Source organism: Hippocampus bargibanti, linkage group LG13 (assembly GCF_051943395.1).
Source record: "Hippocampus bargibanti isolate YZ-2025 linkage group LG13, ASM5194339v1, whole genome shotgun sequence".
NCBI classification, from domain to species: domain Eukaryota; kingdom Metazoa; phylum Chordata; class Actinopteri; order Syngnathiformes; family Syngnathidae; genus Hippocampus; species Hippocampus bargibanti.
In genome coordinates this window covers 18,899,268-18,924,302 of record NC_142746.1, presented here as the reverse complement: position 1 = coordinate 18,924,302, position 25,035 = coordinate 18,899,268, and the positions used below count along the sequence as shown (strand labels likewise).

Genomic DNA, 25,035 nt, shown 5'->3' with positions numbered 1-25,035 from the left:
AGGTGCTTAAACATGAAATGTATTATTATTATTATTACTGTATCTATTAGCTAACTAGCTAGCTTTCTGTCTATTTGAGTTAGTTCCGGGTTGAGTGAATGCTGGCGCGTGTGGCTGCCGCTGCTCACCCGCTGAAAATATATCCTGTGGCTGAAAAGTGTCCTTGAGAGTTTTGAAAGGCGCCTATAAATTAAATGTATTATTATTATTATTATTATTATTATTATTATTATTATTATTATTATTATTATTACTGTATCTATCAGCTGACTAGGTAGCTTTCTGTCTGAGTTACTTCCGGGTTCAGTGAATGCTGGCGCGTGTGGCTGCCTCTGCTCACCCGCAGAAAAAATAGCATGTGACTGTAAATTGTCCTTGAGAGTTTTGAAAGGGGCTTATAAATGAAAATCATTATTATTATTATTATTATTATTATTATTATTATTATTATTATTACTGTATCTATTAGCTAACTAGCTAGCTTTCTGTCTATTTGAGTTACTTCCGGGTTGAGTGAACGCTGGCGCGTGTGGCTGCCGCCGCTCACCCGCAGAAAAAATATCATGTGACTGTAAAGATGTCCTTGAGAGTTTTGAAAGGGGCTTATAAATGAAATGAAATTTATTATTATTATTATTATTATTCAGTCAAATTTAGCCTTTGACAAATGGCTAAATTTAAAAAAAAAAAAAATTTTACAATATTTAAAATCCAGAGGACAAATGTAACAAGAAATTAAGCCATTTTAAGAAAAAAATGAAACATGTTACCCTGGTGAAATTTTTTTTTTTACAGATCTCCATATATTTTGTACAAATCATAGACATACAACTTTGTGACTATATCTTACTGTTTTCACCAGACACTTCAGTACAGATACTTTATTCTGCGACTGTCAGCTGAAATGGCTTCTCTTCTGGGCTCGAAACAAGTCAGTGAGGATTGGCAACGACACGGTATGCATGTTTCCAACCCACCTCCATGGTTTGGAATTTCGCAATCTCCGGGGTCAGCAGCTCACATGTGGTAAGCCTATATTGTGATAGTAGAGTATGACAACTGAATCAACGTTTTATAGTATTTCTGCAAATTTCTGCGGAAATGAGGAAGCTGGCTAAACACGAACCTGTTCAGACATCTAACTGTTTTTCTATCAGGACATACTGAAATTTGTGTTTAGTGTGTCCAGAGTCAAATTGCTGCCATCATGAAACTTTCATTATCTATACAGACAGTGCTTATAATAATAATAATAATAATAATAATAATAATAATAATAATAATAATAATAATAAAAAGATCAATTGTGTACACATAATTTAACTTGCGTAATTAAATGTAACTGGCATATTACAACGATAATACACTTTTTTTAATGTTTTTTTTTTTACATTAACTCAACATTGTAAAAAAGAGGACATTGGTCGAGAATTGCAACATACATATAATTAGACTGATAATAATCATAATAATAATAAAAAAAAGATACATTGTGTAAATGTAACTTGCGTGATTAAATGTAACTAACATATTAAAATAATAAAACCTTTTTTGTTATTGTTTTTTTTTATTACATGAACTCACATTTGTAAAAAATAGGACATTAACTATGAATTGCCACATAAATATAATTAGGCTTAAAATAATCATCATAATACTTAAAAAAAATATAAATTGTGTACATTTAACTTGCGTAATTAAATGTAAAAAGCATTTTAAAACCATAAAACACTTGTTTTTTTACATTGACTCACAATTGTAAAAATAGGACATTGACCATGAATTGCAACTTAAATATAATTACTACTACTACTACTACTACTACTACTACTACTACTACTAATAATAATATATTACATTTTAAGCACCTTTCAAAGCTCTCAAGGACACTTTACAGTCACAGACAAGCATAGGTACTATAATAAATAAAACACACACATAATAATTAAAAAAGATAAGTTGTGTAAATTTAACTTGCGTAATTAAATTATAACTAGCATATTAAAACAATAAAACAGTTTCATTCACTGCCAGTTATGTGCTAAAACGTGTCGACTCCAGTGCCAGGGTTTTTGTCATTTTCACTCGAATTCCAGGACCCACAGAATACTGAGTTTTAGGACTACATAAACATTCAATGCAGCGTAAGAAACCTTAGACTCTCTTCTTTCATCAGAAAAAAACAGATAGTTCCTAAATTATATGGGTCAGGAGTTATGGTAGCTTGAAATGATGGTGGCTGTCCAAAATAAAATACAATGCAATACATCAAATATTGGTTTATGTAGCGCTTTAACAACAACTTAAGCCGGAACAAAGCATGAACATGGAAAAAAGAGGAAATGCTGCCCCCTTGTGGAAGGGAAAACATTGTCAAAGGTCTGGCCAACACTTTATCGGTACCCAAGCAAGAAAAAAACCAAACTCGCATTAATTCGTGAATGGTGCTCTACTATTATCATATTTTCAATTCCCAAATAAATGTGTGAATGGCAGTGAATGAGTTAACTTACAATTGTAAAAAAAAAAAAAGAGGACATTAACCATGAATTGCAACATAAATATAGACACTGTACTTCTGACTACCACGATGAACACATAGCGAGCTGACCATTTGGTTACCTTAATCTTCAACCCCGCTACGTGGCCTTCACCTTCTCTTCAGCCTGACAATCTTCACCCGCTGTTCCTTCTGCTCTGCCATCTGCTCGCTGGACTCCAGGCTTAATGTCACATCATAACTGACTTGCATGCCTGGACACTCCATTGTGATATCGTCGAGTTAGCACTAGCATTGAATGTCGGTCACTCTACTTCACATATAGTTTCCCAGCTTATGATATTGATACGTTGAATAAGTCAACTACGCCGGCAAATGCTTCCTATTGTACAGAATATCTTGCGTAATGGCAGATACATCGATGATAAGGTTCTTCTCATCTATGAACCATTCCTGTACGACTGATAGCTTACACAGACAAATGGCAGATACAGTGATACCTCGGTTTACAAACCCGTTGGCTGACGAAGTTTTCGGTTTACAAACGTTCAATTGATAAATTTTACCTTGGCATACGAACTATTTTTCGGGATACACACGGAGCTGCCACAATGAGTGATGTGTCGTTCACAAACGAGCCTGTTCTCCGAACAAGAAAATGGCAGCCGGCTTGTTTTGATCCTCTGTTCCCCGCCCCCAGTCGTCGGTTAAAACCACATGATTGGTCAAGAACGCAGCAGTGATGGGGTTGGGGTTTACAGACAGAGAGAGAGTGAAGCCATTCTCCAAAAAAGCAAATGGCGGCAGACATTTTTTTGTTCTCTATTCCACGACCCCAGTCTTTGGTTAAAGCCACGTGATTGGTCAAGAACGCAGCAGTAAGGGGAGGTGGTTTAAACATTAAAGAGACAGGCAGACGACAGAGAGAGGGTGACCAAATGGATAGAAAACAGTGAAATTTTGACTCGTTTCAACATTAATAGTTCAAAGGCAGAGTGTAGACTGCAAGGTTAAAATTCCCATCAATCAGGCTGTACAAATAACCCGCACAAGCCATCTGCACACCTATGCAAAAAGCTATCAACCGAGCTAAACAGAACACAATTGATGAGGAACTAGGTAAAATTATCGCAGAGAAAGCGCCTACAAGGGATCATTCCTCAAGATGGTGAAAGAAGAAGGCTATGTTCCTCATCAAGTGTTTAATGCTGATGAAAACGGCCACTCCATTCCATCAAGCCATCAACGACCATCACAAAGGTAAATAAAACAACTTTATTATGCAGTACAGTTTATTTTCTTTAATTATAATACCATACCACATCTATTATACATAAAATAATGTATATTTTGTGTAGTTTTAAGGCTTGGAAAATTAGGAAGTAGAAAATTATGTTTTACGGGGACCTAGGAACGGATTATTCTCATTTTATTGGTTTCCTTTGGGAAATTACTTTTTGGGATACACACTTTTTGCCTTACACACTCTATCTGGAAACTGATTAAGTTCGTAAGCCAATGTATTACTGTTGTTGTTTGAGCTACATTGGTATAAACACAATGCCACATTTTAATGATGCCACACTTGTTGACGTTTTTAGCCGGCACATGGAAAATTTCCCAGCAAATGCGGCATACTGAGAATGTATACGCCAGCATCCTGAAATCTTACACGAAGAAAGGAAGGAGGTTGGCTGAGAATTCCGCAACATAAGAACCATGATCCCGGAAAGAGGAAAGATCTTGGGATATTTAAGGTGGATGACTTCCAGGGAGAAACTCTTTGAAAAAAATCTCAGATAGCAGAAACCTTTTGACCAGGAGAATTGTGGAGTGACATTCCCGAGCTTGACCTATACCGTCAATGATATTAAGTGACTAAGACTGAGAAATCCTATCAGTGGCGGGTATAAAAGACAGCACAAAAAGTATTCCTTCTAACAACATTTGAACAGATTCTAAGCATAAGATCAATAGAGGTCGTGGTCTAACACACTGGGGAGGATTTCAGGTGCATTCCGTGATGAGACTATAAATTTAGTGAGTAGGTCGAGCAGATTTAAGGACGAACACATATCTTTGCAGAAGAGTACAGTCATAGCAAAAACACTGCACAAAATTTTCAGGGTTTGCTGCCTCTCGTACAGCAAATGAACCGGAAGGTGCAAATGTGAGTCTTAGCAGCGTCTGAAACTCATGACCAAAAGTTAGCGGACGCCAGCGCAGACAACTCTGAAAAGTTGCCTGACCAGCCGTAAAGTTGCATGCCCCATTTTTCACAACTTGAAACACAATACGGCAACTAATCGCAAAAAAAAAAACATTGTTGAAAAGTATTTAGGATTGATAATCATAATATACAGTGATACCTTGCCTTACGAACTTAATTGGTTCCCAGACAGTGTGTAAGGCGAAAAGTGTGTATCCCAAAAATTAAATTCCCATAGGAAACCATTAAAATGAGAATAATCTGTTCCCAGGTCCCCATAATTTTCTACTTTCAAATTTTCTAAGTCTTAAAACTACACAAAATAGACCTTATTTTATGTATAATAAATGTGCAATGGTATTATAATTAAACAATCAGTAGGAACAATCAGTGGGGCCACAGGGACTGGTACTCTGCTCCCCCCAACCTGAGAGTAGGGACCTATCATAGCTGTGTCCGGCGCCGCCATGGCTGGATATTAGGGATATATAAATAGGGCCGATACGACCAGTCAGACTATAGTTCGCTGACGAAGCCTCTTGGATCGGAGGCGAAACGTCCGAAACCTTCAAATTTGTACAGATGATGGCTGAAGAAACCTTCTCATCGATGGACCACTCCTGTACGACTGAGAGCTTACACAGACGTATTATAATTAAAGAAATAAACTGTACTGTATAATAGTCATTTTATTTACCTTTGCATCAAGTGTACAGATTTGTGGAGCCTGATTGATGGGAATTTTAACCTTGCAGTCACGCTTTTGAACTATCAAAGTTGAAATCCATTTTGTCACTCTCTCTGTCGTCTGCCTCTCTCTTTAATGTTTAACCCTCCCCCACCTCACTGCTGCGTTCTTGACCAATCACGTGGCTTTAACCGAAGACTGAGGGCGGGGAATATTGAATTTTAGGACTACATAAACATTCAATGCAGCGTAAGAAACCTTAGACTCTCTTCTTTCATCAGAAAAAAAGAGTTAATTCCTACATTATATGGGTCTGGAGTAATATGATCTTGAAATGGGGGTCGCTGTACAAAAGGCAAATTGTCCCCCTTGTTGAAGGAAAAAAAACATTGCCAGAGGTCTGACCAGCACCACCTCCCGCTAGAAAAAACAAAACCCGAACAAATTCGGGAATGGTGCTCCACGTCATATTTTCAATACCCGAATACAATCGGGAATGGCAGTGAATGAGTTAACTAACGTTATATATTCCAATGTGAGAACAACCAGCACACAATTGATTGCATGCACGTGGAGTCAAAGACTGCGTTAGTCTTTGGAGGATGTCCAAAAAAACGTCTTTCCCTGTATTGAACACCCTCTGAAATAATTCCCAAGGTGCTTCGATTTGCTGGCAAGGCATAAGGCTAATCCAGCAAGCACCCCATGAATAAAAATGGACGGACAATAGTCTCAAAACACCACTTTCCTCTAGCGTATTCGCGTTCAATATCATGCATACGATCTGTGCAGATTACTGAGGCGTTTGGGTGAAAATCGGATATGCGAGTGCGCAGTTTGACATCTTTTGCTATGATGATCATACATGCTGACAAAAGAGGAAAAAAAAAGGAGTACATTCCCAAGGTACTATAAATAATCCAATAAGTGGTATTGCAACAGCCTTCCTTTGTGATGTACATGCACGGTGTCAAGGAGAGTCCAGAGGCGGGCTCGAGGCTGTTCTACTTTACAGCTGCTCTTCTCCTCTCTTGCAGCAACAGCAACAACATTTGGGACCGACGTGGGATGACTATGACCTTGGCCAATGTGTTTTGTACAATGCTATTTTGTGGGCCTTTCTGCTATTTATTGGTCTATGGATGTTATTCAGTAAGAATGGATTGGAGTAATAATAATAATAATAATAATAATAATAATAATAATCGTGATAATAATGATCATAATAGTGATAATAATAATAATGATATTAACAATAATAATAATAATACTATTATTATTACATAATAATAATTACTATTATTAAATAATAATAATGATCATAATAATAAAATTCTTCTTCTTATTCTTATTATTATACATTTCATTTATAAGCGTCTTTCAAAACTCTCAAGGTCACTTTACAGTCACAGGATAAGTTTTTCTGTGGGTGAGCAGCGGCAGCCACACCCAGAAGTAACTCAAATGGATAGAAAGCTTGCTAGGTAATAGATAGCTAATAATAATAATAATAATAATAATAATACATTGTATTTATAACCGCCTGTCAAAACTGTCAAGGACATAGCTAATAGTTCGCTAGCTAGCTAGCTCGCTAATAATAATAATATAATGATAATAATAATAATAATAATAATATTAATAATAATACATTGTTTTGATAAGCACATGTCAAAACTCTCAAGGACATAGCTAATAGCTAGCTATCTAGCTAGATAGCTAATAGCTAGCAAAACGGATAGCTAATAATAATAATAATAATAATAATAATAATAATATTACATTGTATTTATAAGCGCCTATCAAAACTCTCAAGGACATAGCTAATAGCTAGCTAGATAGCTAATAGCTAGCTAACTAGATAGCTAATAATAATAATACATTGTATTTATGAGCACCTATCAAAACTCTCAAGGACACAGCTAATAGCTAGCTAGATAGCAAATACCTAGCTAACTAGATAGCTAATAATAATACATTTTATTTATAAGCGCCAATCAAAACTCTCAAGGACTTACCTCGCTAGCTAGATCGCTAATAGCTAGCTACCTAGATAGATAATAATAATACATTGTATTTATAAGCTCCTATCAAAACTCTCAAGGACATAGCAAAAAGCTAGATAGCTAATAGATAGGAAATAGATTGTGATGCAATTATTATTGTGATGCTGCGTTTGTAGACGTTAAGTCTGCAGTCAAGATAGTTTTTCTCCATTTTGATTTCATCACAGGGATGCAGAACGTATCCCTTGAGCACCTACACCGCCTTAATATGTCAGCAATGAGGGAAGAGATGCTTAATATGCTGACCGTGTTTTATTCTCTCGACATTGTTTTAGATGGAGCTCTGGACATTCCTTTCTTTCATTTGATCCATTCCAAGAGGCAGCTGGTTTTCCAGGGAGACCGTCTGCCTCTTCAGTGCACTGTCACATATTTGGACCCTTCAGTTGAGCTGCGGTGGCATCACAATGGCCACAGCGTGACTACGCAAGAGGAGCGAGGTGTTTATGTAGAAGGAACCTTGCTTCATGACTGTTGTCTGCTTTCCAGGTACAAAAAAACACAGCAAATTATTTCATAAAAGGAGAAAATGGAGATGATAGCATGTCATTGTACATCTATATTGATTCCGCTGGCTTTCTAATGAACCAATACTGTATTTTCTGGTGTATAAGGCGCAACGGAGTATAAGGCCCCCCCAATGAATAGTGTATTTTCAAACTTTTTCCATATACAGTGATACCTCGTTTTTCGACCATAATCTGTTTCAGAAACCTGTTGGAAAACCGATTTGTTCAAAAACCGAAACAGCACTTTCCATTAAAATCAATGTAAAAAATCTTAATCCGTTCAAAGTCTAGAAAACAACTTTTTAACTTTCATCGCATAAACCGGATAAAAACTTATTAATAGGGCAGGTCATGTGTAAAATTCTATAAAAACAATCTTATTTTCACCAATTTTTAACAAACATTAACATCTGTACATAAAAATCTTTCTGCCACGGGGCGTGTTGGCACCTATCCCAGCTGTCTTTGGGCAAACACAGGGCACATTAACTTCTCAAACCATCCTCTGCTTGCTTTCAAATCATACTATTCAGGAGATCTTAACCAAATATATATAACCAAAAATAAAACAACAATATTAATGCGTCGGTCACAATGAGACAATGAGGAAGACGTGACATATAAGGAAGTGACGTATAAGGAAGTGGAGGGTAGTCGAGTGATGCATTCAGATGCACTCAGTTTGGTTGAGAACCAAATTTCGGGTATACAAAAGGGCATACAAAATATGACATTTTTGGTTGAAAACCGAATGGGATGAGAACCGAGACGTTCAAAAACCGAGGTTTGACTGCATAAGGCGCACTGGACTATAAAGTGCACCTTCAATGAATGAAAAACGTTTTCCAAATATAACATATAAATATATAAATGTTTTCCAAATATAAGACACACCACATTATAAGGCACTACAGTAAACACTGGGGGTACGCACTACCTCTATGGGAGGGAATGGAGTCGGTGGCTGCTGACAGAAGTTACAAGTTGCAGTTGTCACGACTTAAAATTGAAGCGGATTTACGTGAGACTGATTAATTCCTTACACGGAGCTTTGTCGCCCTCTTCTGCCTCTTTTTGGTGCAACACGAAGTTTTCAGACCAAAGTACAGCAAAATGCATTGACGTGATGGAAGGACTGCTACAATGTGTCCTTTTTTCGGTCAGGGGCGTTCCTTCAGTGACGTAACGTGAGGACTCGTCACCAACTCAAAAATAAGACTTCCGAAATATTCAGCGCGAGTCTTAAAACGTAAAATATAGCTATATGCGGTGGAATCTTTGTAAAATACACTCAGTAGAAGTCATTTGAAGCCATTTTACAAATTATGGACAAAACTTGTCCAAAGACGTCGGTTGTCCTTTAACTTGGTCGCAACAATTATGTTTCAACATCTGTTACGATTGGGGTGCGATCACCGAGAGATGTGGGATGGGCTGCAAGAACAACCTCTCTCTGGAGGGGTTGCAGATAACTCTGGGATGTTGGCTTCATTCCAAGTCAATTCTTGCCTGTCCTTTTAGATCCTTATCAAGGGCACCAATAACTAAAGTTAAATCCCCGCTACTTTAGATGATTGAGAGATATAGAAGGAAGGTAAAGTAGGTGTGTACTGTCATAATGTGTTACAAAGGTGTGACTGTGTTTTTTAAGGATGTAAATATCAACCTTCTGAACTTGAAATTCTCAAGCTTTCAATTTTTTCAAAAGCCTACCATGCGCCCTATCCTGTGCACTTTTTATTGAATTGGATTGGAATTGTTTAGATAGAAAACATTTTAAAATACCATATTTTCCGGTACATAAGGCACAGCGGAGTACACTGATACCTTGGCTTACGAACTTAATTGGTTCCCAGACAGTGTGTAAGGCGAAAACTGTCTCTTGCTAAATGATATTGGTCTGGAGTTGTATGAGCTTGAAATGAGGGCAGCTGTCCAAAATACAATGATTCCTTGGCTTACGAACTTAATTGGTTCACAGACAGAGTGTGTAAGGTGAAAAGTGTGTATCCCAAAAATTAATTTCCCATAGGATACCATTAAAATGAGAATAATCCGTTCCCAGGTCCCCATAAAACATATATTTCTACTTTCTTATTTTCTAAGCCTTAAAACTACACAAAATATACCATATTTTGTGTATAATAAATGTGCTGTGGTATTATAAGAATATATAAGAAATAAACTACATTCATTGGGGGTGCGCTTTATACTTCAGTGCACCTTATACTCCGATGCGGACTATAAAGTGCACCTTATTGTCCGGTGTGCCTTATCTATGGAAAACGTTTGAAAATACACCATTCATTGGGGGTGCACCTTATAACCCAGTGCGCCTTAATCACCGGAAAATACATTTCCATCAATTTGCCCATGCAGTATCCTTCTTGAATTGTTGCGAGAAGACGAGAAGACTGACTTCATTTCTTCATTCAGTCGAAAAAGAAACACTTCCATTAAAAATGCTTGTTCTTCAACACATAGTCGTTTTCCTCGCTTGTTTAACATCACTGAACAAAGAGTGATGAGTCACAGCAGCCCCTAGTTGAGGTTTGTCACCTTGGATCAATGTCCTCTGAGTCATTAAGCTTCGCCACCGCGTGTCCCATCAGATGAGAAAGACTAAATACACAAGATTTAGTACGTGGCTTAAGGCCTATGTCTGGATTTGTCACACCGTGCAAGCAGAGATGCCCACGTCGCAGTGAAGTGACCTCTTTGAAGGTGAAATCAACATGTTTCAGGCGATGTGTTAGATCTCACTCATCCTGCGTTTAGCTAAGCCACGGCAAAGATGGAAGTACAGTGATACCTCGGTTTACAAACCCCGAGGCTTACGAACTTTTTGGTTTACGAACGTTAAATTTATGAACATTTTACCTTGGCATACAAACTATTTTTTGGGATACACACAGAGCTGCCACAATGAGTGATGTCGTTCGCGAACGAGCCCGTTCTCCTAAAAGAAAATGGCAGCCGGTTGGTTTTGGTCCTCTATTCTCCGCCCCCAGTAGGTCGGTTAAAGGCACGTGATTGGTCAACCACGCAGCAGTGATGGGGTTGGGGTTACAGACAGAGAGAGAGTGAAGCCATTCTCCAAAAAACTAAATGGCAGCGACATTTTTTTTGTCCTCTATTCCCCGCCCCCAGTCTTCGGTTAAAGCCAAGTGATTGGTCAAGAACGCAGCAGTGAGGGGAGATGGTTTAAACATGAAAGAGACATGCAGACGACGGAGAGAGAGATAGAGAGAAAATGGATAGAAAACAGTAAAATGTTGACTCGTTTCAACTTTGGTAGGTCATAGGTAGAGTGTAGACTGCAAGGTTAAAATTCCCATCAATCAGGCTCCACAAATAACCTGCACAAGTACACTTGATGCAAAAAGCTACCAACCCAACAGACGTCTGTGTAAGCTCTCAGTCATCGCCAGCTAAACAGAACACAATTGATGAGGAACTAGATAAAATTATCGCAGAGAAAGCACCTAAAAGGGATCATTCCTCACAATGGTGAAAGAAGAACATTACGTTCCTGATCAAGTGTTTAATGCTGATGAAACCGGCCACTCCATTCCATCAAGCCATCAACAACCATCACAAAGGTAAATAAAACGACTTTATTATATAGTACAGTTTATTTCTTTAATTATAATACCATATCACATTTATTATACATAAAATAAGGTATATATTGTGTAGTTTTAAAGCTTATAAAATTAGAAAGTAGAAAATTATGTTTTATGGGGACCAGGAAACGGATTATTCTCATTTTAATGGTTTCCCATGGGAAATTAATTTTTAGGATACACACTTTTCACCTTACACACTGTGTCTGGGATCCAATTAAGTTTGTAAGCCAAGGTATCACTGTATCAGGTACTCGAATGGCGATACAAATTCAAGCTAAAGTGTGATGTTTACAGTTGAGTCATTGTTTGGGTGCCTTCAGTTCCCTCCTCACAAAGCGCCGTGTAATTACAGTACAGTGTATCATTTGCCGCTGCAGCTGCGTTAAAATGATCTGTTTACATTTGTCGCAGTGAGCATAACAGCCTCAGACCCCCTGAGGCCTGATGGTTCTGCCATGTGGGCCTGATGCCTGCTGAGTAATGGTGTTTGGCCAAACTTCCAGTATTAACTCTATGAGCGGTAGCGGTGGGGCCATACTGTGATTCATGTTTCATTAATCAAGCATTTTACAGTGCTGTTCAAAGCTACGGCAGAGCCTTTGAATGGATCCCTTCCTAATCCCTTCCATTTTTAATCAGCATCATCGGACAAAATAAGGAAGAACATTGTTGAGATTTTTTCTTATTGCCTTCTCTGCTTTTCAGTCTGTTACTCTATAACTTGCCTGTAAATATTAGCAGTGTAAAAAAAAGTACTTTCTTTCATCTTGTGGACCATTTTTTTTATAGGTTTCTGTTTTGTCTTCATAGTTTAAAGGACAACCGACGTCGCCGGAAAAGTTGTGTCCATAATTTGTAAAATGTCTTCAAATGACTTCTACTGAGCATATTTTACGAAGATTCCACCGCATATACCTATATTTTACGTTTTAAGACTCGCACTGAATATTCAGGAAGTCTTGTTTTTGAGTAGGAGACGAGTCCTCACGGTACGTCACTGAAGGAACGCCCCTGACCGAAGGACACATTGTAACAGTCCTTCCATCACGTCAATGCATTTTGCTGTACTTGTTTGGTCTGAAAACGTCATGTTGCACCAAAAAGAGCCAGAAGAGGGCGACAAAGCTCCGTCTAAGGAATTAATCAGCATGTGGAAACGGGCTGATTAATTCCTGACGCGGTGCTTTGTCGCCATTTTCTGCCTCTTTTTGGTGCAACATTTCCCACCCCTGATGCCTCAAAATGGCACTGAATAAATTCTTTAATTGATTGCAAACATGTATGCTTTCCTCTTCAGAACTATTTGAATCATATTCATAACTGGATGAGTAACAAGAAAGCATATTCTCCGAATCTGAAGCCATTGTTTTGATTCTCCAGCAAGGCAAGACGTCTTGGGGTGACACCACGAACAAGGGGGCGGGACCTTCTGAAACTGGCCACTTCCGTGTTCATTTTTTTGCAGATTTTGGACACTTTAAGTCATTTTTATTGGTGTTTTGCATTTGACTAAAAATATCATACTGCATGTTTTGGGTATTTTAGATATTATATATATATATATATATATATATTCTAAGGTATCAAGGCTCCGTTTTAATTCAAACTGCAGCAAAATGGATTAATAAACAATATTTATGAATACATTGTGAGGCAGATGTGCAAAGCAGTCAATCACATTTATTAATTTGCTGCATTCGATTTCATTTATTTAACACTATTAACTGTTTACCGCGAGGGAAAAAAATGTCCTATTGTAGGGCTGTCCATTTTGTATTTTATTTATTTTCATACATGAGCTACATACTTGTCAAGCAGCCAACGTGAGCTCATTAATTCAGCTGATCAATTTTTATTGCGTTTTCAAAATGTGCTCCAAATGTCCATTTTGTCACTTGAGAAACTTGTTTAGCATGTGCTGTTATCTCTTCATTATGACTAAAAGAGGTAAACATTATGATTGAAACAAAAAAACTATGTTCAAGAGCGGTAGTCTTGGTTCCAATGCCCGTAGTGACGAAGTATATGTAGGCTTCCCTGAAAATGGGATCACCCTTTAAAAAAAACACTGGAAAGAAGGACAAAAGTTTGTTGTCTAAAAAGAAACACGATAAAATCAATTCCTTAACCTGCAAGCATGAATGTTCCTTTTGAGTCCAAAGGGTCTTTTTTTTCTCTAATGGTACTGTGTTGTTGTGCATGTAGGTCAGTGGTTGATGAATGTGCCTTTTCCTTGTGCTTTTTCACAAATGAGTGATTTCTTCATGTTTTATTATCTTGTGGTAGTCGGTGACCTTTTTTTTCTCATAATATAGGAAAAATCATATTGTGATTGTGTGCTTTGGGAGGATGCAGCAGTGACGTGGAGGAAGGGTTGGCTAAAATAAGAAGATCTAGCTAGCTAGCTATATATGCATGAAACCTACTGAGATAGCTAGATTGCTAGACGGCTAGCTTTATAGATAGCTAGATTGCTAGACGGCTAGCTTTATAGATAGCTAGATCGCTAGACGGCTAGTTTTGCAGATAGCTAGATCGCTAGACGGCTAGCTTTATAGATAGCTTGATCGCTAGACGGCTAGCTTTATAGATAGCTAGATCGCTAGATGGCTAGCTTTATAGATAGCTAGATTGCTAGACGGCTAGCTTTATAGATAGCTAGACGGCTAGTCGGCTAGCTTTATAGATAACTAGATCGCTAGACGGCTAGCTTTATAGATAGCTAGATTGCTAGACGGCTAGCTTTATAGATAGCTAGATCGCTAGACGGCTAGCTTTATAGATAGCTAGATTGCTAGACGGCTAGCTTTATAGATAGCTAGACGGCTAGATGGCTAGCTTTATAGATAGCTAGATTGCTAGACGGCTAGCTTTATAGATAGCTTGATCGCTAGACGGCTAGCTTTATAGATAGCTAGATCGCTACATGGCTAGCTTTATAGATAGCTAGATCGCTAGACGGCTAGTTTTGCAGATAGCTAGATTACTAGACGGCTAGCTTTGCAGATGGCTAGATTGCTAGACGGCTAGCTTTGCAGATAGCTAGATTGCTAGGTGGCTAGCTTTATAGATGGCTAGATATGATTGGATTGGATTGGATTTGCCTTTACTATTCTCGCAGTGGAGAAATTTACATTTCACAGCAGCAAAGTTACACAGGAGCTGCACAGGAGATTACTAGATGGCTAGCTTTTTGGATGGCTAGATTACTAGATGGCTGGCTAGCCTTCAATTATTTTCAAACGATGACCATGCGCCTTATAGTCCGGAAAATACGGTATTTAAAATATGCCTAAAACAAACAAACATACAAACAAAAAACACCTTTCATGATTCCTGTTTTTTTGCTCCGCTACCAGTGAGGTCATCCTCGCCAACATCGATGTAGGCCTTGCTGGCACTTGGGAGTGTCAAGTGACTAGTTCCCGAGGCAACAGTTCTCGACAGATGGAGATAGTTGTACTGGAAATGTCGGCGCCATACTGCCCTGCTGACCGAGTCATCAATAACAAAGGGGAGTTTAGGTGAGTCAACTCTCGACTGATCTGTCTACGATTTGCATTTGTACAGTTGCACATTGATTTATAAAATTAAAATTCGGAACAGAATCTCATGAACAGCCTTTCTTTCAAGCCATCAATATAGTTTGAGTTCATTTCTTTAAAAGAATGCCAGGTTGTGTGTGTTTGGGTTCGGGTTTTGAAACATTCAATGTCTTGCTCTAGGCTACTGCGACTGTATACAGTTCAAGTCAAGGGTAGGAATGCCGAATTAACAGGGTAAAGACTTTCTTTTGGTAGGTTCCACGTGTATATAGAACTCCATTTTCTGTAGTTCTTCAAAAATGAATTTCTCAATTTAGGAAAAACCGCTAGCATTGAATAATTTGCTCTGAAATAACATGAATAACTTGAATTACATGCTCTGAAAGTCACTTTGACCATTGGTAGTTAAAATAGGGTACACGTCCATTTCAAAGGTTATTTTAGACAATACAGTGATACCTTGACTTATGAACTTAATTGGTTCCCAGACAGAGTGTGCAAGGCAAAAAGTGTGTATCCCAAAAATTAATTTCCCATAGGAAACCATTAAAATGAGAATAGTCCGTTCCCAGGTCCCCATAAAACATAATTTTCTAATTTTCTAAGCCTTAAAAGTACACAAAATATACCTTATTTTATGTATAATAAATGTAAATAAATATTATAATTAAAGAAATAAACTGTACTATATAATAAAGTCATTTTATTTACCTTTGTGATGGTCGTTGATGACTTGATGGAATGGAGTGGCCGGTTTCATGTACATTCATGTGGCCGGTTTCATGTACTGTACTTTAAATTTTCTTTTCCGTCCATTCTGACTGCGTTACTAGAGGAAAAAATTGGGTTTCTGTTGAGAACCAATGTTATAGTCTATAAATAAGCATGTCTGAAATATAGTACAATCATATATTTAATGCATGTATCCGTGTCGGGGAGGAACTCCCCCAAGTAGTCATCAGTCTCATGTGGTTGACCTCGACCACACTGCTATAAACACAGGAGGACTTGTTACGTTTTAAGAGTTTTTCCTGAAAAAAAATCACCCTGATTCTCTTAGCTATCATCAGAACAGTCCCCTCCCCCTATACTCACCCTGAACATCCTTGCTTTTCATGTGAGCGTGCGGCTGTCATCCTTTGTAGTTCGTCGCCCTCCTCCACTGAATAAGCACGCAGACTCAGCCTCTCTTGGCGCACTGGCGTAATGGACTGGAAAATGAGCCCCTCTTTTACTTTGGGACCATTTTAATACCATTTATTATTAGGTAGTCCAAGTCAGAGCATGGGCATGCCTGGTCACCCCTCCCGGAGCAGATGACAAAGTTCTGCAGTATGGTTTTGGTGTCTTGTTGGTTTTGTCAAGTGATGGGAATCAATGGGATTCCAACTCATCCTGACCCCAATTGCAATCTTTTCAACACGGTACTTTAAAGACAACAAAGGAAAACTATATTTGTCTTTGTCTCAGCAGAAATATCCATTTCCATATACAGTATTTATCAGTCTAGGGACCACCCCTGCTCCCCTAGCCTTTTACATTTCTTCTATTAAATATGCACTATGATGCCTTCATCTTTTGTTCAAAATCAACTACAGTGAGACCTCAACTTACGAACTTAATTGGTTCCCAGACAGAGTGTGTAAGGCGAAAAGTGTGTATCTCAAAAAAACATTTTCCCATAGGAAACCATTAAAATGGGAATAATTCGTTCCCGGGTTTCCATAAAATATACTTTTCAACTAAATAAGCCTTAAAACTACACACAACATACCTTATTCTATGTATAATACATGTGCTATTGTATTGTAATGAAAGAAATACACTGCATTGTATCATAAAGTCACTTTATTTACATTTGTGATGGTCATTTATGGCTTGATGGAATGGCGTTGGAGGTCGAAGGTAAAAGGGAATTGCTGTTTGGAAAGAGAGGCGCATTACATGATGACTGTGATTAAAGAAATAAACTGTGCTGTAAAATAAAGTTTTATTTACCTTTTTGATGGTCGTTGATGGCTTATGGAAGGAGAGTCACCTTCCATAAGGACTGTTGGTAACTTAACCTGTGGTGCTGTTCGGTCGTGTGCTTCCGCCGAAGATCACTCCGCCAGCCGTGGTGGGTGTGTATTATGAAAATAGTGCTTATTATAAGGTTTAATCTTCATAAATTTGACATTTGTAAGACGAAAAGTTTGTAAGTTAAGGTGTTTGTAAGTTGAGGTCTCACTATACTCATAAACCACAAGTGAAAAGGCTTCCTTCACATTCATCCCTGCATGCCACGGTGCTTATATACAGTATACAGACGTTGGGTGTCTACAGTTTTGATGGGAAAAGGTGGAATGGGTTGTTCCAATGGGAACTGGACGGTTATTAGATAAATACAGTGAGACCTTGGCTTACGAACTTAATTGGGTCCCAGACAGAGTGTGTAAGGTGAAAAGTGTGTATCCCCAAAATTAATTTCCAATAGGAAACCATTAAAATGAGAATAATCCGTTCCAACGTCCCCATAAAACATAATTTTCTACTTTCTAATTTTCTAAACCTTAAAACTACGCAAAATATACCTTATTTTATGTATAACAAATGTGCTATGGTATTATAAGTAAATAAATAAACTGTCATGTATAATAGAGTCGTTTTACTTACCTTTGTGATGGTCGTTGATGGCTTGATGTAATGGAGTGGCCGGTTTCATCAGCATTAAACACTTGATGGGGAACGTAGCCTTCTTCTTTCACCCCTTGTAGGTGCTTTCTCTGCGATAATTTGACCTTGTTGCTCATCAATCATGTACTGTTTAGCTGGGTTGATAGCTTTTTGCATCAAGTGTACAGCTCGCTTGTGCGGGTCATTTGTGGAGCCTGATTGATGGGAATTTTAACCTTGCAGTCTACACTCTGCCTTTGAACTATCAAAGTTGAAACGAGTCTAGGATTGAAGATCACAGCCTGATGAAGTCAGGACTTATGATATAATGGAAAAAGATCCTGTTGTTTGAATTGCAGGTGGCCAAAAACTCTAGCGAGCATCTTGGTTTTCTTACCTTGCGCTCCCTCCACCTTCGGTTCTGCCCCTCACCCACTGGGCAACGTTCCACAGTTTTCCAGCCAGAAGGAGAAGAAGGCATGGAGGCGCTGTGACCGGACCGGACGATGGGATGAAGAAGATTACACTCAGTGTCCTTACGCCAGTGAATTCACGCGTGTCTTACATGAGCTCACCCAGGTATCAATAAAAAAAAAGTAAAGCGATTGACCATCATGACATTGAAAATTGTGCTTAATCATTTTTAACTCATTCACTGTCATTCACAAAGTTATGTGGGAATTGAAAATATGACAGAGCGCCATTCTCGAATTTGATCGGGTTTTATTTTTTTCTTGTTTGGGTGCTGATAAAGCGCTGTCCATGGCCTCTGACAATGTTTTTCTTTTACACAAGGGGACAGAATTTCCCTCTTTTCCATGTTAGCGCTTTGTTCCAGCTTCAACTGTTGTTAAAGCGCTATATAAACCAATATGTATGTATTGCATTGTATTTTGGATAGCCGCCCACATTTGAAGCTCATATAACTCCAGACCCATATAATTTAGGAATTCATAATAATAATAATAATAATAATAATAATAATAATAATAATAATAATACATTTCATTTATAAGCGCCTTTCAAAACTCTCAAGGTCACTTTACAGTCACAGGATAGATTTTTCTGTGGGTTAGCAGCGGCAGTCACACACGCTAGTGTTCACTCAACCCGGAAGTAACTCAAATAGATAGAAAGCTAGCTAATATCTAGCCAGGCAGATTGCTAATAGCTAGCTAGATAGCCAGCTAGACATCTAATAGATATCTAGATAGGTAGCCAGATAGCTATCTAGGTAGGTAGCTAGATAGCTATTTAGCTAGCTAGCTAGATCGATAGCCAGATATGTGATGTGATGTTATGTGATGTATGTTCTATTTTGAGGTCCGGAACAGATGATGTTCAATGTACAGTGTTTTCCCTTTTTCTAACTGTTTAAAAAAAATCTATAAAAAGTTTAAGAACAAAAATATGCGTGGAAACTAGCTTCACTCTCGTAATTCTCGATACCGGACATTTCTTCTTTGTTATAATGAGTTTTTGTTTTCACATTTGTTTTGTTGAGATGTCTGCACAAGATGCACAAGCATGACCTGGAAGCCGAAAACATGAGATTTTTTTAAAAAAGTATCATTCGTTACCATGGGAACTACTTCACAACTCTTTTTCTTTGATGAAAGTAGAGAGTCTAAGGTTTCTTACGCTGAATGTTTATGTAGTCCTAAAACTCAATATTCTGTGGGTCCTGGAATTCAAGTGATCATGACAAAAACCCTGGCACTGGAGTGGACAATTTTTTTGCACATCTGGCAATGAATGAGTTAAAATATTATAATTAAGGCTGGATAGAAAAAAAATATAAGCATTTTTAATGTGGAACAAGTATTATCAGAACCAGGACATATTTTTTTCATAACCGACTTCCAAATCTGTTCCATTTTACAACAGATAACCATCAACACCACCAACGCTGAGCCTTTGGGTCAGCAATTAGTGGCCTTTACCAGCAGGGCGGCTCACTTTACTGATGTGATGGATGTCATCTTTGTGACGCATCTCGTCGAGAGACTGACCAGGCTGGTCAAGAAGCGCAAGGAAGTAAGTGTGAACGTAAACATGGCGAGAGTGGCTGCCATTAGAGCAGCTTCTATGTTTTGTTTTTTTCTACTTCTTCCTTTTCTTTCCTCTTACTTTGATCACTTTGCTGCTGTGAAATGTAAATTTCTCCACTGCGAGGCGAATAAAAGCTAATCCAATCCAGTCCAAAAACTGTCCGTGGGTATTCCTAGCTGTTGTTTGGTTCATTAGCTGAAATTTAAAGGACAACCGACGTCTCCGGACAAGTTGTGTCCATGATTTGTAAAATGGCTCCAAATGACTTCTACTGAGCGTATTTTAATAAGATTCCACCCATATAGCTATATTTTACGTTTTAAGACTTGCGCTGAATATTCAGGAAGTCTTGTTTTTTGGCAGTTGGTCACAAGTCCATACGTGACGTCGCTAAAGGAACGCCCCTGACCGAAAAAAAAAAAGACTTATTGTAGCGGCCCTTCCATCACGTCAATGTATTTTGCTGTACTTGTTTGGTCTGACAACCTGGTGTTGCACCCAAAAGCCGCCAGAAGACGGCGTCCAAGCTCCATATAAGGAATTTATCAGCCTGTGGAAACGGAGGTGGCCATAGGAGATCGCCATTTTGTGCCTCTTTTTTCCCCTCAATGTTGCCACATAATTGCACGGAATAAATTCTTTAATCGATTGCACACATGTATGCTTTCCTCTTCAGAACTATTTGAATCATACTCATAACTGGATGCTATAAAACGTTTTTCTGATGTCAGTTAAGAAACAAAAAAGTGACGTCGGTTGTCCTTTAATTCGCATCTTTTTGTGAGAATAGGGAATTGTCCTCATCTGTCTTGAAGCTGAGATTTGTCATTTTGTAAGAAACAATCAGCTTTGCTTCTCCATACAACCACAACAATGTCTTTTTTTTTCTGTTCCGAGACATGATTGAGCAAATAGAAAAAGATATTCGGGCAGACACATCAGTCAATTGATAGAACCGTCATTCCAACTGGTTGTTTCTACTTTAATTAACCACCGAAAATATAAAGTCGTCTCCCTTCTCCATTTCCTCTCCACCAAGATGCCATCAGTGTTGCTCAGAGTAAACTTCCCTCGCGTCTTTGGCCAGAAGAAATCAAAGGTTCTCCCCCCGCCCCCCAATCGCATTGAATGTCAGGTAGTGCTGAGCTTAACTCTCACGTGTCCAATTAGCCCAAATGGGTCACAAGGGAGAAGCAATTATTCGGGGGAATCTTTGAAGTATATACCTCCTAAGACGAGGCGGTGGGCCACGCGTACAGTATTCATTTAATGAGAGATAGTCAAATGAAGCAACAATGAAAAGTACAGTCAGTAAATAGCGAGCTGACATCCCAGGGAAGCAATTATTCCCCTTTTGAGCCACTAATCTAAATTAAATCTTTTTTTATAATGAATGAAGTCAATTATCCCTTCACAATTGTGATTCCAAATTATAAATGTGTCAATTGTTCAACCGATTGATGTAAATGTTCAATCGACGTCTTTCAAGCTTTTTTTTTATGTTTAATTCATTCCCTGCTAGACGTGCAAAAATGTGTCCATTCCAGTGCCAGGGTTTTTGTCATTGTCACTCGAATTCCAGGACCCACAGAATATTGAGCTTTAGGACTATATAAACATTCAATGCAGCATAAGAAACCTAAGACACTCTTCTTTCATCAGGAAAAAAAAAATAATTCCTACGTTATATGGGTCTGGAGTTATCTGAGCTTGAAATGGGGGCAGCAGTACACAATACAATACAATGCATACATATTGGTTTATATAGCGCTTTAACAACACTTTCCATTCCAGACCATTTAATATTTCCAGAGGTCTGGCCAGCGCTTTATCGGCACCGAAGCAAGAAAAAACACAACCCGAACTAATTCGGTAATGGCGCTCGATTGTCATATCTTCAATTCCCGAATAAATTCAAGAATTGCAGTGAATGAGTTAAGAACATTTGGCTATGATTGAGAAATGATTGTGATTTTGAAGAAACTGAAAGTGAAAAAACAAACTGCAAGTCATAATGTCCTCACAGCTTTCAATTTGTCATTTTCTGACATCATTTTTCAGATAAAATACACCTATGGATGAAAAAGTAAAATAAAAGGAATTTTCTCCAAATTTTACATGAACATCCGAGTTACGACTGGGTTCCGTCCGACAAAACGGTTGTAAGTCAAACGGTCGTAAGTCGAAATCCATTCAAAATGTGATTCACTTCGCTTCAAATGAGGGCGGCTGTCCAAAATACAATGTAATACATACATATTGGTTTATATAGCGCTTTAACAACAGATGAAACTGGAACAAAGCACTAACATGGAAAAAAAGGGAATAGCTGCCCCCTTGTGGAAGGGAAAAAAACATTTCCAGAGGTCTGGACAGCGCTTTATCGGCACCCAAGCAAGAAAAAAAAACAAAACCCAAACTAATTCGGGAATGCCGCTCGATTGTCATACAGTAAAGTCTCGTTATATCGATATCGGATATATCGATAGTCCCGGTTATATCGATACTATTTCTATGCACGCACGGAGAAAATTACATGCAAACAGGGTCGGATATATCGATAGTCCCGGTTATATCGATATTTTTTCGGACTCCCTTGAATATCGATATAACAAGACTTTACTGTATTTTCAATTCCCGAATATTGTAAATGGCAGTGAATGCACATTAAGTACATAAAGTCATACATCTCAATGCATGTCTTCTTATGTCTGTGCAGCTGGGTGACTATATTTCAGAGATCGCTAGCAACATGATGCTAGTAGATGAACATATCCTGTGGATGGCTCAGAATGAAGCAAGAGCATGCACTCGGATTGTTCAGTGTGTGGAGCGTATTGCTGACCTGGCTTTGACTGGAGACAATCACGCAATTTCGAAGGTAAGATTGAAGAAAAAACTGTCAAAAATCCAACACAGGAAACTCTCCCGATCTTCTCCAACTCCCCACCAAATTACAGTGATACCTTAACTTAATTGGTTCACAGAAAGTGTGTGTAAGGTGAAAATTGTGTATTCCAAACATGAATTTCCTATAGGAAACCATTAAAATGAGAATAATCCGTTCCCAGGTCCCCATAAAACATAATTTTCAACTACATAAGTCTTAAAACTACACACAATATACCTTTATTTTATTTGTGGATCCTGACTGATGTGATATTTTAACCTTGCAGTCTACACCCTTTGAACTATCAATGAAGTTGAAATGAGTCCAAATTTCACTGTTTTCTATCTTCATGTAACAAAGAGGGGACAGAAAGTGTTTAAAAATTAATGACTCTTTGTGTCATTGTGTTGTTATATTATTTGTTATTTAGTTTTTTTGTTCTTTTGACTTCAAGATGGCGCCGCTAGAGTTGCTGCCTTTCCAGCAGCTCCTGTATTTTGTTTTTCTACTTTCATTCCTTTCATCACTTTGCTGCTGTGAAATGTAAATTTCTCCACTGCGAGACTAATAAAAGCAATGGCTGAAAAAACATTTCCAGAGGTCTGGACAGCGCTTTATCGGCACCCAAGCAAGAAAAAAACAAAACCCAAACAATCCGATTTTCTCACCATTTCACTTTTTTTTTTACTTTTGTTTTTTTGTTTCAAGCTCTGTCGTCTCCCTTTCGTGTGTGTGTGTGTGTGTGTGTTTATATATATGTTTGTTTCTGCTGCTGTGTGTGTCCTGCTGTGTGTGTCCCCTTCCTCCTCTACCACGGATCTTGACCAATCACGTGCGGCTTTAACCGAAGACTGGAATAGAGGACAAAAAAAGTTAGCTGCCATTTCGAGCTTCTTGTTAGGAGCTAAAAGAACCGGCTCGTTCGCGAACGATACATCATTCATTGTGGCGCTCCGTGTATTTCACGAAAAATACAGTAAAGTCTCGTTATATCGATATTCTCGGGAGTCTGAAAAAATATCCATATAACCAGGACTATCGATATATCCGACCCTGCGCGCATGTAATTTTCTCCTTGCGTTCATAGAAATAGTATCGTAATAAGCAGTACTATCAATATAACCGATATAATAAACGAGACTACTGTAGTTCGTATGCCAAGGTTATATTCTCGCATTTAACATTCGTGAGGCGAAAAGTTCGGTAGCTAAAGCTTTCGTAAGCTGAGGTATCACTGTACTGTACTCTCATTCCCCTTTTTTATTTTAAACCTATTAATTATGCTACTGTACTATCCTCCTTAGGTCTCTGCTAACATAGCTCTGGAGGCCTTTATGATACGACCTTCCAACTTTCTTGGCCTTTCTTGCACGGCGCTGCAGCAGCCTCCGTTGACTACTACGTTGCACTTACCGGAAAGCCTTACCCCCAAATACAAGGATACGAGAGGACAACGTGACACCATGGGAGAATCTTTCCTCAACTTTAAATGTGACACAATAAATCGAGGCTCATCAGCCGGTCATCTGAACATGGTAATGTTGACAAACTAGTTGAAAACCTTCTCTTGCTTTATTTTTCTTTCTTGGGCTTACAACATTAAAATGCAGGTCAAGAAACTCCGTCAAGGTGAGGAAATGGAGGGGTTCCTTCACTTTCTTTTTTCATTGTATTTAATTTACAGCATGAATGTGACTTGAATTAACTCATTCACTGCCATTCACAAATTTATTCGGGAATTGAGTTTCCCGAATTAGGGTTTTGTTTTTTCCTGCTTGGGTGCTTGGTTTTTTTCCCTTCCAAAGGGGGCAACATTTCCATTTTTTCCCTGTTAGCATTTTGTTTTAGCTTCAGCTGTTGTTAAAGCGCTACATAAACCAATATGCAGTGATACCTTGGTTTACAAACTTAATTAGCTCCCAGACAGAGTGTGTAAGGCGAGAAGTGTGTATGCCCAAAATTAATTTCCCATAGGAAAACATTAAAATGAGAATAATCTGTTCCCAGGTCCCCATAAAACATAATTTTCTACTTTCTAATTTTCTAAGCCTTACTACTACACTACACAAAATATACCTTATTTTATGTATAATAAATGTGCTATGGTATTATAATTACAGAAATAAACTGTACTGTAGCTCTTCCTGTGCAGGATGTTCAAGTCATAAATAACTTCGGTGATAAAGGAGTATCCCAAGTCCTAAATTCTGTGCAAGGCCAGATCTCCTAGATGAAGCTGACAGTTTAACTTGCTGTGTCAGTGTCAGGTTGTATGTGCTTCAATTGTTTATT

General features: G+C 38.2%; 1 protein-coding gene and 1 long non-coding RNA gene across 3 annotated transcripts in view; one reads left to right on the top strand and one right to left on the bottom strand.

Moving 5' to 3' along the window:
* LOC148889632 (uncharacterized) overlaps nt 1-16,355 on the bottom strand; it is a 45,103-nt gene extending 28,748 nt beyond the window's left edge. The window contains exon 1 of the long non-coding RNA XR_016116907.1: nt 16,242-16,355. This is a non-coding gene — a long non-coding RNA (uncharacterized LOC148889632). The remainder of the gene's footprint in view (nt 1-16,241) is intronic.
* Nucleotides 1-25,035, top strand: part of adgra1b (adhesion G protein-coupled receptor A1b) — a 102,760-nt gene that overhangs the window by 21,031 nt on the left and 56,694 nt on the right. Inside the window, exons 6-12 of one of the 2 annotated variants that reach the window (XM_089012116.1) lie at nt 863-1,026; nt 7,739-7,952; nt 14,961-15,125; nt 18,161-18,380; nt 19,689-19,838; nt 22,573-22,734; nt 24,048-24,278. In XM_089012116.1, coding sequence (XP_088868242.1) covers nt 863-1,026; nt 7,739-7,952; nt 14,961-15,125; nt 18,161-18,380; nt 19,689-19,838; nt 22,573-22,734; nt 24,048-24,278 — 1,306 coding nt within the window. The remainder of the gene's footprint in view (nt 1-862; nt 1,027-7,738; nt 7,953-14,960; nt 15,126-18,160; nt 18,381-19,688; nt 19,839-22,572; nt 22,735-24,047; nt 24,279-25,035) is intronic. The other variant, XM_089012117.1, reaches the window with a different exon arrangement.